The sequence below is a fragment of the Chenopodium album genome, chromosome 10 (assembly GCF_948465745.1).
Source record: "Chenopodium album chromosome 10, dcCheAlbu1.1, whole genome shotgun sequence".
NCBI classification, from domain to species: domain Eukaryota; kingdom Viridiplantae; phylum Streptophyta; class Magnoliopsida; order Caryophyllales; family Amaranthaceae; genus Chenopodium; species Chenopodium album.
Genome location: NC_137843.1, coordinates 3,696,174 through 3,711,249, shown reverse-complemented (window position 1 = coordinate 3,711,249; position 15,076 = coordinate 3,696,174). Strand labels below are relative to the sequence as shown.

General features: G+C 35.6%; 2 protein-coding genes across 4 annotated transcripts; both read left to right on the top strand.

Annotated features, from left to right (window-relative positions):
• Positions 1–2,800: 2,800 nt before the first annotated feature.
• Positions 2,801–7,835, top strand: LOC145561965 (glutamate receptor 3.6-like). Of its 2 annotated transcripts, none has more exons than XM_081622104.1 (7): positions 2,801–3,316; positions 3,719–4,031; positions 4,187–5,538; positions 5,632–5,909; positions 5,998–6,029; positions 6,230–6,528; positions 6,853–7,835. In XM_081622104.1, the coding sequence occupies exons 2-7, from the start codon at positions 3,749–3,751 to the stop codon at positions 7,357–7,359; spliced, it is 2,751 nt and encodes a 916-aa protein (XP_081478230.1). In that variant the 5' UTR covers positions 2,801–3,316; positions 3,719–3,748; the 3' UTR covers positions 7,360–7,835. The 2 variants fall into 2 exon arrangements, with proteins under 2 accessions (XP_081478230.1, XP_081478229.1); XM_081622103.1 differs by having other exon boundaries at positions 6,122–6,528.
• A 1,294-nt stretch (positions 7,836–9,129) lies between these two features.
• Positions 9,130–14,229, top strand: LOC145561964 (glutamate receptor 3.6-like). Of its 2 annotated transcripts, XM_081622101.1 has the most exons (7): positions 9,130–9,480; positions 9,617–9,959; positions 10,414–11,768; positions 11,846–12,123; positions 12,342–12,373; positions 12,466–12,872; positions 13,237–14,229. In XM_081622101.1, exons 2-7 carry the CDS (start codon positions 9,686–9,688, stop codon positions 13,603–13,605), a joined length of 2,715 nt encoding a protein of 904 aa, XP_081478227.1. In that variant the 5' UTR covers positions 9,130–9,480; positions 9,617–9,685; the 3' UTR covers positions 13,606–14,229. The 2 variants fall into 2 exon arrangements, with proteins under 2 accessions (XP_081478227.1, XP_081478226.1); XM_081622100.1 differs by having other exon boundaries at positions 9,130–9,959.
• Positions 14,230–15,076: the final 847 nt, after the last annotated feature.

Sequence of the window (15,076 nt, the reverse complement as noted above, 5' to 3'; positions counted from 1 at the left end):
GGAAAGAAGAATTGGAGAATTGTGGTTTATGGGTTTGGGCCGTGATTGTTTGTTTTTTGGGCTTCTTCTTGGGCTTATGCCCAACTACTATTGGGGTAAAGCCCAACTACTATTGAACAACTTTGAAGTTTGGAAAAAAAAAAAGGGCTTAGTAAATTTTATGATACATTTCAAGGGTGTTGATATTTCTTCATTGTTTCAATAGCTTCAAATCAACAAAAAGATAGTTTTAATAATTGGATAGGGTGTTCGAGTAGTGAATGAATGATTCAGTGACATGTTGGGCTAGTTTGTTTATGTGTTTGAGTGATTTGGAGTTGTGTTGGGTCAATCAATTGGCCAGTTATGCACGGTCATCTTGAATTAATTTTTTTTTTTTTTGAAACCTCTTGAATTAAGGTTTTTTTTTTTCTTGGGAAAGGAAAGAAGAATTGGAGAATTGTGGTTTCTGGTTTGGGCCGTGATTGTTTGTTTTTTGGGCTTAATTGAAGCCCAAATTAGTATTGAACAACTTTGAAGTCGAAAAAAAAGCTTGTAAATTTTATGATGCATCTCAAAGGGTGTTGGTTAAGAAGATAGTCTTATAGAAGTAAGTTATAATAGTTAGATTGGGTGTTGGAGTTGTGAATGAATGAGTCAGTGACATGTTGGATCAGTTTGTTTGGGGGTTGTGTTTGAGTGATTTGGAGTCGTATTGGCTCAATTAATTGGTTAGTTATGTCCGTTCATTTTGGATCAGATTTGTCTTTTAACAACTCTTATATATGTACTACAGAGTATATAGAACTAAGTACACGTGATTGCATTTTGTATAATATGAATTAATGAACATGTTTTTTATAACTTGCAGTCTTGGAGGTGTATAATGTATAACATCCATCTCATATATGGCAATCGACTAGATTGGTATGTTAATTCAATCTATGTTACTCTTTTTCCTTAAGTTTTTATCCTACTATTTTATAGAGTTAGTTTTGCCATTCCTATTTGCATTTTAAGGACAAAGATAGCATGTTTAGAAAGATGGGTGTGTGATTTAGTGGTGGGATAGGAAATTGTTCTTAGGACTTAGAAGTTAGAATATCTGAGACAAGTACATAAATACAAAATGTCCTACAAAAGGTAAGAAATTGTGATTGCCTTATAGATTTTCCAAATATGACAAGTGTCCTCAGCTATTAAAAATCAAAAGTGGGAATATTCATATATTGTGGGGTGATCTAATATATTGTATGAAAATGAGTGTCTCCTTACTACAGACCTACAGTAGTACGGAGTTTACTCTTCATAATTTTGGTAGTTACAACTTTCTCCTATTTTTTTCATTTTTTTTAACTTTATAAAATCATGATTTATTTTTTCTTTTTACTTTCTTTGCATTATTACCTTCTTTCACTGAAAATTCGGCTCCTTCCTTAAGAGCAAGTTTAGCCCCAAATCTTAAGATTTAGGGTGACATCATCATCTTGAGTCTTAAGACTTATGTTTAAGACTTTCCCCATTTTTCTTCTTAAATCTCAAGCGAGTCTCAAGTTGAGTCTTGAAATTCCAATACTCAACTTAAGACTTGAGATTAGGACCCACTTCACCCACCTCACTTTTATTTTTATTATTCCCTTTTTTTTTTTTTTTTTTTTTTTAACACTTTTCTACATATAATATATCAAATATTTAAGTCTTAAGGCTAAAGTGATAAATTTGTGCAAGTCTTAGTGAATCTTAACAAGAATTTGATGACATCAGTTTCAATGGGGACCACCAAAAATGATGTCACATCCAAGTCTTAAGAATTGGGGCTAAACTTGCTCTAAGTATGTGGACTCTTATAATTGCTTATTAGTAGAAACATAATCTGTTAAATAAAGATATGAAAGCTCACCCAATTAGAGAGCCCGTCACTCATATATACTTCGGGCCTGTTGTGATACGATTATTTTCAGTTCAGTTCAGTTCAGTTCAGCTCTAATAAGTTCAGTTCAGCTCCTAATTTCTTTCTCTTATAAAATATTCAGTTCAGTTCAGTTTAGTTTAGTTCAATTCAGCTCAATTCAACCAATCAGAACAGACCCTTTATATGACACTAAATAGTAACCTTGTAAAAAATATCAGTTTTTATTAGAATCTATACAGTCATAATATAATAAAACTTGGTTACTTTCATAGAATTATTAGTCATTATTTGAACTTATTTTATCTAGATTGAAAGATATTCTAAAAAAGATTCTCGAGATCATAATAATGTTTGTCATATAAGTCCAATTTCTTGTTAAGAGGTGCTATTCCAGAAGTTGACATTGGACTATTGGAGTATTGTAGTATGGCCTATGGGAGAGTCCATTATGTTTTGGAATGTGGGGTTACTTAATTAGGAAGTTGACATGGGAGAACATTTTCTTATCTTATTCTTTGCTCTTTTTACGAGTGCACTTTTAAATTTTAATAGATGATGTAATGCTTTTATATATATTTTTTGTCTTTTTAACAACATTTGATTGGAAAATAATTTTCTGTAGAGCATTATCATAGGCATATTGTGTTTGTTCCTAATTTCCAAGTTCTGTTACATCAAAAACATGTGGTAAAAATGCAAAATGCACCTACCTTAGTTATCAACTATCCACATTAGTACAAACAACTAATGACATTTCCCTTTCTCTCTTCTTGATTTGATTGCTAATATGAAGTATCAATTTTCTATCCGATGGCTCAAGTTATTACATAATTGCCAACTTATCGTGCTATGGCCTGAACTAGTTACATTGTACGTCTTATTATGGTCCGAGTTTTGTATAATTACAAAGAAGCAACCTATATTGATTTCGTAATCTACTTATTTTCATATATGGTATAATTAGATTTTTGAAGTGGAACAATGTCAATTTGTAGCTCTATTACCTTTATATCATAATCTCTTATTTCATGCTTGCTCTCTCTTTAATGTCATGTCAAATTTGCATCCACAATTCTTAAGTTGTGTCATTGTGTGGCCTACATTACAATTCAACAACACACTTTCACTCTCTTTTTACACATGAGTTTTCTGTCAAATTATACCTTCTGGACTAGACCAAGTAAAGACACTCTCTACAGTTTGTTTTTGAATTATATTCACAAATAACTGTCTTGCATTAACTCTTCCCACTTATTTTCTTTTTAGAGGATTTTATTTTATTCTAGCCTTTCCTCTCCTTTTCATATTTCCTCCTGATATTAAATACAGAATATACATACTTACACTTTCTGCTGAAATTTAATTACTGATGTCTATGAAGCTTTGATTAATAAATATCTCAAATCTAGCTACTTGCTATTAATGGTAATGTATCTAACATTTCTTTAAGGTTCAATATTTTAATTAAAAAAAAAAAAAGTTTTATGAAAAGTGTTCAAAAAAAGAAAAAAAGAAAGTTTTATGAAAAGAAACATGCATCTGGTTTAATAATTTTGAAGTAATTGAATTAATAAATGTTTGCATGAGTTGTTTATTCTTCTTGTCTTATGATATGAACTTTATCCCTTGAAAATTAAATAAAAATTTGAACTTTATGCATTTATTCAGTTTGCTGGGTATTCTAAACCATGTGCTTCTCTGCTATCATTTCTCTCAGATTTAATAAACTTTTCTTTTATTGCTGCTAATAAAAACTGGGTTTTTATGGGGTTTAGTGATTTTATATAATTGTCTATTTAATTTATTACCCTTATATGTATTGTGCAGAAAGGTGGATAGATTTTTTGCTGATCCACCATGATTTTTAGGGTGCTTGGATTTTTGATGTTATTTAGATTATTAATATTGGAAAAAGGGAAATTTTCTGCAAATGGGGTTGATACAAATCCTTCTGCAAGACCTGAAATTGTCAACATTGGTGCAATAATTTCATATAATTCCACAACTGGTAAGGTTGCAAAACTTGCAATTCAAGCAGCTATAGATGATGTAAATTCCTCCCCTCAAGTTCTTCAGGGAACCAAGCTCAATATCACAATGCATGATAGCAAACACAGTGGATTTCTTGGAGCTGTTGAGGGTAATTTACTAAAAACCCAGTTATTTTTATTATTATTAATATTATCTAATTAGTTTTGTTTTTGTAATTACTGTTTTTGTTGCAAAATTGTTTGCATTTTACAAGCATTGATTTTGATTGGAAATGTATATTTGTTGTTGTTTATATTGTTTCAGCAATGACCATTATAGATAGTGGTGTAGTGGCAATAATAGGTCCTCAATCATCTGTGATAGCTCATGTAGTATCTCAGGTTGCAAAGGGACTCCAAGTCCCTTTGCTCTCCTTCGCCGCCTCAGACCCAACCCTTAACTCACTCGAGTATCCTTTCTTGGTTCGGACAACCCAAAATGATCTTTTTCAAATGGCTGCAATAGCCGACATTTTAAGCCATTATGGATGGCGGGAAGTAACTGCTATTTACACTGATGATGATTATGGGAGGAATGGGATTGCTGCTTTAGGTGATAAGTTGGCTGAGAGGCGATGTACTATAAGCTATAAAGCACCTATGAGCCCTGACTTTAACTTAGAGGACATAAGAAATGTTTTGTTTGAGGTGTCCTTACAAGAATCTAGGATCCTTGTTCTTCATACTTACAATAACTATGGCCTAGAGGTGCTTGAGGTTGCTCGCTCTCTTCGTATGTTAGAAAAAGGCTATGTCTGGATTGCTACAAATTGGCTCAGCGATATTATAGATACAGATTCACCTCTTTCTCCAAGTGAACTTAGCAATGTCCAAGGGCTACTTACCCTTCGTGTGCACACTCCCAGTTCACAGCTCAAGAGAAATTTTGTGGCTCGGTGGACACATTTGGTTAGGAGAGAAAATGGAAGTGGTTCATTTGGGTTAAATAGTTATGGTCTTTATGCCTATGACACTGTTTGGATCCTTGCTCATGCATTAAATGCTTACTTTGATCAAGGAGGAAACATTTCATTCTCGAATAACTCTCTATTAAGGCAGCTGAATGACCAACACTTGCACCTTGATGCAATGAGCACCTTTGATGGTGGAGGTCTCTTGGTCTCCAACATATGGCAGGTCAAATTGAATGGGTTAACAGGTCGCATACAATATGACTCAGATAGGAACCTGATCAATCCTGCCTTTGACATCATCAATGTGGTCGGTACAGGTCATAGTACTATAGGATACTGGTCCAATTTTTCAGGTTTATCACTTAAGCCTCCAGAATCTCTACTCTCTGAAGCACCTAATCAATCCAGCTTAAGTCAAAAGCTGTCCGTGGTGATTTGGCCAGGTCAGACCATAGAGAAGCCTCGTGGATGGGTTTTTCCCAATAATGGTAACCAGCTGAGAATTGGAGTTCCAAGGCGTATAGACTATCGTGAATTCATTTCATATTCAGACGGCGCAGATTTATTCTCAGGCTACTGCATCGATGTGTTCGTATCTGCTATTAATTTGCTTCCATACGCAGTTCCTTATAGGTTGATCCCCTTTGGAAACGGGAAAAATCATCCAAACATCAATGAGCTTGTTGAGAAAATTAGAGCAGGGGTAAGAATAGAATGTTTTATGTCTTTTAACCTTTTGTTAGTAAAGCTTGCGAGGTACTATATCCTGATATACACCTTTTCTTTGCCTTTTCAGGTATTTGATGCTGTTGTTGGTGATGTTTCAATTACTACTGACAGAACAAGGAATGCAGATTTTACACAACCATTCATTGAGTCAGGTCTAGTTGTTGTAGCCCCTGTTAGCACCGAGGAATCTCATGCCTGGGCTTTCTTGAGACCTTTTACTCCAATGATGTGGTGTGTTACTGGTGCATCTTTCGTCATTGTGGGGGCTGTTATTTGGATTCTCGAGCATAAGCTTAATGATGAATTCCGGGGTCCACCCAAAAAGCAAGTTGCAACAATGTTATGGCAAGTGCTGTTCACTTCTTTAGTTGCCTTAATTTACATGTTTGGATATTATGTTATTTAATACAAGTATATGATTATGCTTTTACAGGTTCAGCTGTTCAACTTGGTTCTTTGCTCATAGTAAGTGAGACTTTTAAGCAGTAATGCGGTTTATGCCTAACAATGAGTGTAGTGATAATATAATTTGGTGATTTATAGATAATCTTTTACAGGAGAGAATACTGTGAGCACACTGGGCCGGCTTGTGCTTATTATATGGCTGTTCGTAGTTTTGATTATCAATTCTAGTTATACTGCGAGTCTGACCTCCATGCTAACAGTGCAGCAGCTTACTTCACATGTCAAAGGAATAAATAATTTGATAGAAAGCAGAGAACCTATAGGATACCAAGCAGGTTCCTTTGCTGTAAACTATTTAAATGAGCAGCTCCATGTTCCTATGTCCCTTCTTGTCCCTCTTAACTCCGAGGATGAGTTTGCTGAAGCCCTGAGAAAGGGTCCCAGAAAAGGCGGGGTTGCTGCAGTTGTTGATGAGAGGGCATATATGGAGCTCTTCCTCTCATCGAGATGTGAATTCACTATTGTTGGTCAAGAATTCACCAAAAATGGCTGGGGATTTGTAAGTATTACTTTCGATAAACTATTGAGTTTAGAGGATATGCTAATGCTATATCCTTGTCATACTACCTCTGCTGATGTACCTAATATAATATGCTTAGATTGTTAACTACACTAACATGCTAACAGTTAACTGCTAGTAATCCTAAAATTTGGCTGACAAAGCCTACACTAACATGCATTAAGCTAACTGCTATATGATACGTTAATACTGTCACAATTATCATCTCGACTAGCTTGTCAGCTTGTTCAGGCCCTATTTATGTTCCCAGATAAGTGTTCAAAATTGCCTATGTATGTAACTTTCATTTCTTTTACTCCCCAGGCATTTCCCCAAGACTCTCCTTTGGCAGTAGACATGTCAACGGCCTTACTGAAGCTCTCGGAGAATGGTGACTTACAGAGGATCTATGACAAATGGCTTAGAAGAAAAGCTTGCAGCTCACAGGACACAAAACTTGAAGTAGACAGGCTTGAGCTGAAAAGCTTCTGGGGCCTTTTCCTTATCTGTGGCATAGCTTGCGTACTTGCCTTGATTGTGTATTTTGCCCTTATTGTGAAGCAGTACCTCCGCCATTACACTCCTGAGGAAGAAGCCATTGGCCCGAGTTCATCTAGCTCAAAGTCTTCTCGTGTTCAGACGTTCCTGTCATTTGTTGATGAGAAGGAAGAGGAAATCAAGAAGCGGTCTAGGAAAAGGAAAACCGAGAGGAAATCAAGCAGGGGTTATGCATCAAATAGAAGCCTTGCAGAATTGTCAATGAGTGCTTCTAGGATTAATCATATGGAATTTTCCCCTGGTCGAAGTAATGGTGGGAACACTGAAGTGTAGATACATAACCGAGCTATTGACATCAGCAGAAGGGAAGTTGGGTAAATATATGCATATAACTTCCTCTGCTGAATTTCTAGCTTTTCGCAACTTTTAATCTAACTGTACTCGTATAGCTCATCTACTGATGTTAACAATCAGCAAGGGTGGGCGCAGCAGTCCTAACTATGATGATATTGTTTCATATGAGAGAAACTGATGAAAAAAAACTATAGACAACCTAGATTGATTTGTAAGCTTTTCTGAGTTTACGACTCTAATGTCAATCCTGCACGGCTGCAGCCACGCGTAATTACACCTGGGTGTAGGATGAAAATTGTATTATTTAGACATCTATTTCTTTTCAATGAGAAAAAAAGTAAATGAGAAAAAAAAGTAGGTATCTCTCAATGTAAAAACCATCCTTAAATTACTTATATAGTTAAATGTATATTTTAAACATTAAACATAAAAGTTGTATTTGCCATTATATAATTGGTCGTTTAGCCTTAGTGACTCTTGCATATTCGCTTGTTAAGTTGACAAAAGGTTTATACAATTTCAACCTATAAAATAATAGGTTGTCTTTTTTATTAGTCAAAGGTAATGATGATGATGTCTTAGTCTAATTGCTCAAAACTGAGATCACTCACTTATAACGATCACAATTCACAATGCATGAAGTTTATCACTGTGTAGATTGTGGTATGGGACAACCCAAAAAACAAACCAAGATGGAAAATACCGCAAGTCCGCAATCTTAGAGGGACGAAAAGAGTACGAGTTTGCAAAAAACCAGTCTCAATTTTTGACATTTGATCTGCCACCTAGACGTCAAGCGCCACTTTAGATATTTAGAGGAGCCAAACGCTTTTCCTATAACTTGGGTTTTGTTCAGAAAGTGGATTCTTCAGAGTTTACAAACTAAAAAGATTGAAATAACTGACATGTGATCTATGGCCTATTAGTCTATATGGGTTATGGAAAAGCAGATTAGCTTAAAAAAAAATAATAGTAAAGTCAAGTTTTGGCAGGATTTTTGTAAACAAAACAACAACAGTATTTAAGTATTAACAAGTTGAAGACATGGTGATTATAATTCTTAATTGAATGACTTTTTTTATTAGAGATCCTTTTCAAAAAAACCTTTGAGGAATAGTGTTAAAGGCAGACCTAAATTTCAATGCCAAAATTTCGTTTGAGATGACATCTCAATAACTCCTTACTACACATACTCACATAGTATGAACTATGAAGCTACTAAGCTGCAGTAACTCTTTCTATCTAATTAAGAAAGTCTTTCTATCTAATAATTCACGATAACTCTTTTTATTTAAGGTGAGTATTACAGTTTTTGAATGGATACTTTTAGTGTTACCATTCATACCTTGACAAAAAGGTTATTCGTTTCTTATTAAGCCTTTGCGTCTTCTTCCTACGTGTGATTTCCACTAGTGAATGAGAGTATTTTTAAAGGAAGCCATTGTTTGACCCTTGGTCCATCTCTTACCAAGCAACATCAAAATCGATTTAGCCTTCACTCAAATAACTGAAATTGACCATACGTAAGATGGATTATACGTGTATGTGCAAAAGAAATTTAACATGAACTATTTTGTGTACATTTGTATTAGATGCAGGACCATTAAACAATTACATCAAGAACCCTCCAAAAATTTAGTGCACAACTTATCTCTCCAAATATCTTGTGATATTGATTATTATACTACACTACGAGTACAATACAAGTCAACAAAAGTCATCCAACCCTCAAAAAAAAAAAAAAAAAAAAAAAAAAATGATTTACACATTTAGAGGTGGAGGAATATCTAGCACAGTACAAGATGCTCTGCTTCCTTCCTTCTCCCTTCTTCCACTCAAAGTCAAATCAAGAATTACAGTCTTGAAATCCAACATCATATCAATGTGGATGTTGCTTTCTTCCAAGTAAACACCTTTTGTTGTTTTACAACTTACAAATATTCCACCACTTCCTCCATTACTGGACCCACTTTTATGTGCCCTTCATTATTCTCCAATTTTCTTTTGCTTTCATCTTTACTATCACATGTACTTAGAATCTACTTTACTTGTTTAGAATTTCTGATTTAAACTTTTAACTAAATTTGGCAATTTTTTAAGGTAAATGTAGCAATCTTCTCTTTTTTATTTGGTACTGGTACTCTATTTGTTTGGGTTTTTATTTTTGTTTATTTATGTATTCTTGGTGATGGTATTCCTTTCTTTTCTTAAGTCTAATAAATATGAAAAATTGCAGGTGAAGAACTTGATTTTTAAATTTTCATTAGTGATTAGATTAGTGTTTAGCTGTTTACCCACCAAGATTATGAGGGTATTGTGGGTGTTTTTGCTATTATTGGTGTTGAAATTGGAACATGGGTTATTTTTTGCAAGTGGGGTTGGTACTAATTTTTCAACAAGACCTAAAAATGTGAATATTGGAGCAATTTTGTCCTATAATTCTACAATTGGTAAAGTTGCAAAAGTTGCAATTCAAGCTGCAGTGGATGATGTTAATTCTTCCCCAGAAATTTTGAATGGAACCAAGCTCAATATTTCAATGCAGGATTGTCAGAGTGGCTTTCTAGGGATTGTTCAGAGTAAAGTTTTTATACTCAATTTAATCTTTTTGTTAGGTATTTGATTCTTGTTTTATTTTGATTGTTTATCAATCAATCAATCAATCAATCAAAGCCTTAATCCCAAAAGTGGGGTCGGCTAACATGAACCAAGTTTGATTATTCCGTGTAGTCATCAACATAAATCTTTCTCCTCCATCCCTTACGATCCAAAACTTCATCCTCACGTAAATCCATGCACTTCATATCCTTCCTCACTCCTTCCAACCAAGTCATCTTTGGTCTCCCTCTTCCTCGTTTAATCCCTCCATGGTCCCACTCTTCCACTCTTCGCACCGGTGCACCCTCGGGTCTCCGTCTTACATGTCCAAACCAACGCAGACGATTTTCCCTTAGTTTATCTACAATGCCCGCCACACCTACTTTCTTGCGAATAACCTCATCATCTAATATTTTTTTTTGTGTGTTTTTTCAGCAATGACATTCATGGAGAGTGATGTAGTGGCAGTAATAGGTCCACAGTCATCTGTAATAGCTCATGTAGTTTCTCAGGTTGCAACAGGACTGCAAGTCCCTTTGCTAACCTTTGCAGGCACAGACCCGACCCTGTCGTCTATCGAGTATCCGTTCATTGTCCCGACTACCCTGAATGATCTATTCCAAATGGCTGCTATAGCAGACATTGTCAGCTACTATGGATGGCGGGAAGTGACTGCAATTTACACTGATGACAACTATGGAAGAAATGGGGTCGTGTCGTTGGATGATGAATTGGCTAAGAGGCAGTGTAGGATAAGCTACAAAGCACCTATTAGCCCTGAGCCAACCATAGATGACATTAGGAGTGTGTTGTTTAAGGTGATCTCAGAAGAGTCTAGGATTCTTGTTCTTCATACTTATGACAAATTTGGTCTGCAAATACTTGAGGTGGCTAGCTCTCTTGAGATGTTAGATAATAATTTTGTTTGGATTGCAACGCGATGGCTCACTGATGTCATAGATACAGATTCTCCTCTATCTGCCAATGCACAGAATGATGTTCAAGGGATCATTACCCTGAGACCTCACACACCCATTTCACAGCCTAAGAAAAACTTCATGGCTCGGTGGAGCAATTTGGTTAGAAAAGCGGATAGGAATGCCTCGTTTGGATTGAATACTTTTGGTCTTTACGCGTATGATACTGTTTGGATTCTTGCCAATGCTCTAGATGCATATTTTGCTCAAGGGGGAAACATATCATTCTCAGATTATTCATCTGTTAACCATCTGAAGGGCAACAGCAACTTGCACCTTGATTCCATCCGTAGTTTTGATGGAGGAAACCTCCTACTCTCCAGCATATATCGAGTCAATATGACAGGGTTGACAGGCCATATTCAGTTTGATAAAGACAGATATTTGATCAATCCTTCTTTTGATATCATCAATGTTGTTGGAACGGGTCTTTACACTATAGGATATTGGTCAAACAGTACAGGTTTATCGGTTAAGCCACCAGAAGATCAACACTCTAAACCACCTAACCTAAGTCATCGGCTATTAAGTGTGATTTGGCCTGGGAAAACCACTGAGAAGCCTCGTGGATGGGTTTACCCAAACAATGGGAAGGTTCTCAGGATTGGAGTTCCTCGTCGTGTTACTTACCAAGAATTCGTATCATGTTTAGATTCGACAGAACGCACAAATTCATGCACAGGATACAGCATTGATGTGTTCACTTCTGCTTTAAATTTGCTTCCATATGGTTTTTCTTATACTTATATACCTTTTGGAGATGGGAAGAATAACCCAAAAATCGACGATCTTATTGAGAATTTGGCTAGAGGAGTAAGTGCATAATGTTTGATTTCTCTTAACTTTATACCAACATACAAAGTACATGGTCTTATTTTGTCTTACTGCAGGTGTTTGATGCTGTAGTTGGTGATATTGTAATTACCACCAAAAGAGCAAGAATGGTAGATTTTACACAGCCCTTTGTTGAGTCAGGTCTTGTTGTTGTGGCCCCTGTTAAGACCAAGGACTCCGATGCATGGGCTTTCTTGTGGCCACTAACTCCAAGGTTGTGGTGTGTTACTGGTTTATCTATCATCGTGTTGGGAGTTGTCATATGGATTCTGGAGCATAGGTTCAACGATGAGTTCCGTGGCTCACCTCAAAATCAAATAAAAACAGTGTTATGGTTAGTGCTATACAATGTTCCAAGTATTTTTATTTTTTTGGGTTATTGAAGTCACTTTGAGTTGTCTCTCAATGCCACTGTTAAACAATCAAAACTTAGTAATCAAATTGGATATTTCTGTTATATAAAGAAACGAAAATAAAGGTCTTTATGTCTTGCATATTTCTGTTATATAACCAGAACTTAGTAATCAAATTGGATTATGCTTTTGAATCCAGGTTCAGCTGTTCAACATGGTTCGGTTCTCAAAGTAAGTGAAATAATTTGACAGTTAATTATGCCTTTCATATATGACTAAAGTAAGACCCCAACTAACATATGCTTATATTCTATCTTATGCAGGGGAAACTGCTCTAAGTGTGTTGGGTCGTATCGTGCTATTCATATGGATGTTTGTAGTTCTAATTGTCAAGTCAAGTTATACTGCAAGTCTGAGCTCTATACAAACAGTGCAAAAACTTGATTCCCCTGTCAAAGGGATTGAAAGCCTAATGAGGAGCAAAGATCCCATTGGATACCAAAATGGTTCATTTTCTGAAAGTTATTTGCATGATGAGCTCCACTTTCCCAAGTCTCGGCTTATTGCTCTTGGAGATGAAGACGAGTATGTGGAAGCTCTCAAAAAGGGCCCTAAGAATGGTGGAGTTGCTGCAATAGTTGATGATATGACACGCATAGAAACCTTCCTTGCAAAGAGATGTGAATTCACTATCAGAGGTCAAAAGTTTACCAAAAATGGAAGGGGATTTGTAAGTACCTTTTCCACTGATCATATACCAAATATACTAGGAATACTACCTCTGTTCTTTCTTAGAAGGCAAGCACAGTTTTGAAGTACTTTGATCACTAATAATTTTGAAAGTATGTTGATGAAATTAATTAGTAAAATTGATAGCATTAGATCTATTTTAATTAGCTCTCCATAATATATCTTATAGTTTTTATCTGTGTTTTGATCTGAGTTAATGACTTAATGATATTGAGATTAGTTCAACCTGAGAAACAGTGCTTGTCTTATAAAAGGATACAGATTTAATATGTGCTAGACAAAACTGCTAATTTTTAGTGCTATCTGTTGGATGTGGCTAAATAAAATTCCTTTTCTCCCCTTAGGCATTTCCGCGAGGCTCTCCCTTGGCAGTAGACATGTCCACGGCCATATTGAAACTGGCAGAGAATGGTGACTTACAGAGGATCCATGATAAGTGGCTGAAGAAAAGTGCTTGCAGGTCACAGGATACTAAACTTACAGTAGACAGGCTTGACCTGAAAAGCTTCTGGGGTCTCTTCCTCCTCTCTGGCATAGCTTGCTTTTTCGCTCTCATTTTATATTTTGTGCTCCTAGTGAGGCAGTACATGCGCCGTCAGCCACCCAAAGTGGACGAATCAGTTAACGAAGTGGACCTAACCCAACAGTCCACTTGTCTCACGACGTTCTTCACATTTGTCAAAGAGAAGGATGAAGAAACCCAAACCTGTTAAGAATAGCTAGGTAGACAAAGGCAGCAGCAATTACTGGACCCTGGTACATAATCATTAATGTATATACCTGATATTCTAGCACCTCAGTTTTTGATTCTACTGTGATCATGTATAAGTATGAATTATCTAAGAGAAGGTTTGGCAAAAGTCAAATAACAAAGTAGTAGCGGCAGTTATGTAGTAAAAGATGAAAATTTTTCATGTGAAAGAAATAGGTGCAAGAAATGCACCTATGTATATCGCATCCGAGTTTATTAGAACTACACACATGATATTAAGTCTCATCCATACTCTTTGCGATGCTTGTTCCTTGTCATACCTCATCAGAGAAAGATGATATCCAATTGTAAAGTTGATTTGTAAAGAAGTAATAAAGCTCTGACTATTAGTCCTTAGGCACCTCTAAGGGTAAAATTAAAGAGTTCATTTGTTTCTTACATACCCTTTACTTTTTGGCCATTCTTATTCATTGAACAAAGATGAAATTGTCATTTACTTGTAACTACCATTCGTAGATCAAGACCGATAAACACAAAATATGTGGGGGGTATTATGTTCGCGTGTAACCTAGGACAATGACAAGATGTACAAGTTAGATTGGTTTATAACACGAAAAAAGTTTGTGAGCCATATAATTATATGTAATATGAAGTAGCACTTCTATCAGTTTGTCCTACGAATTATATTATTAACCATTCTTAATTCTAGTATTTTACTTGCCCTGATATCTTAATTTTATGCAGAAGTGGAGACAAAATAAAGCCACTATACTTGCCCTGATAACTTTGATTCTATGCAGAAGTGGAGACAAAACAAGTGGAGACATTGAGAACAAGTGACAAAGCTCATCTTCTGTCAAAAAATGACCTTTCAGTTTCTGAAGAGCTCAGCTCTTTTTTCTTGCTTTTTATTGTGTCTTTGTGTGTGTGTGTGAGTGAAGAAATGGAGAGATGTACTAGTGCAATCTGCGGATTTATACCAGATTGTTATGTTCTTCGTCAGTATTACACGAACAAAGCCATTTTCCGGGCATCAGCTAGAATACCCATGCCCTTAATCAATTATTCCATTAACTTTCCCTGTCAAAATTCTTTTAGTTTGTGCATTGTTGTTTAAAATTATAATCCATAAACTACACAGAAATATGTTTTCTGAAACATAAGAAATTCTCAAAATTCTCTTTATACAGCAGAAAGGGCCACAAAGAGCTCATACTAGAAAATCAAGTAATCAACTAATAGACATGACAATGAGATTTTAAACAAAGATAACATAAGAATTAACACACTATAAAAGAATTAACAAAGATATTATAAAAGTGTGTTTGTGTTAAGTGGGATAATCTGATTGAAGAGTAAAGGGAACGGCATACCTGCAAACTAAACTGACTGGAAAGTGAAATCTCCTGCAGAAGACCTGAATAATGCTTGCAAGATCAGGTCAATTGTGATTGCAGATACAAATTTTGCAC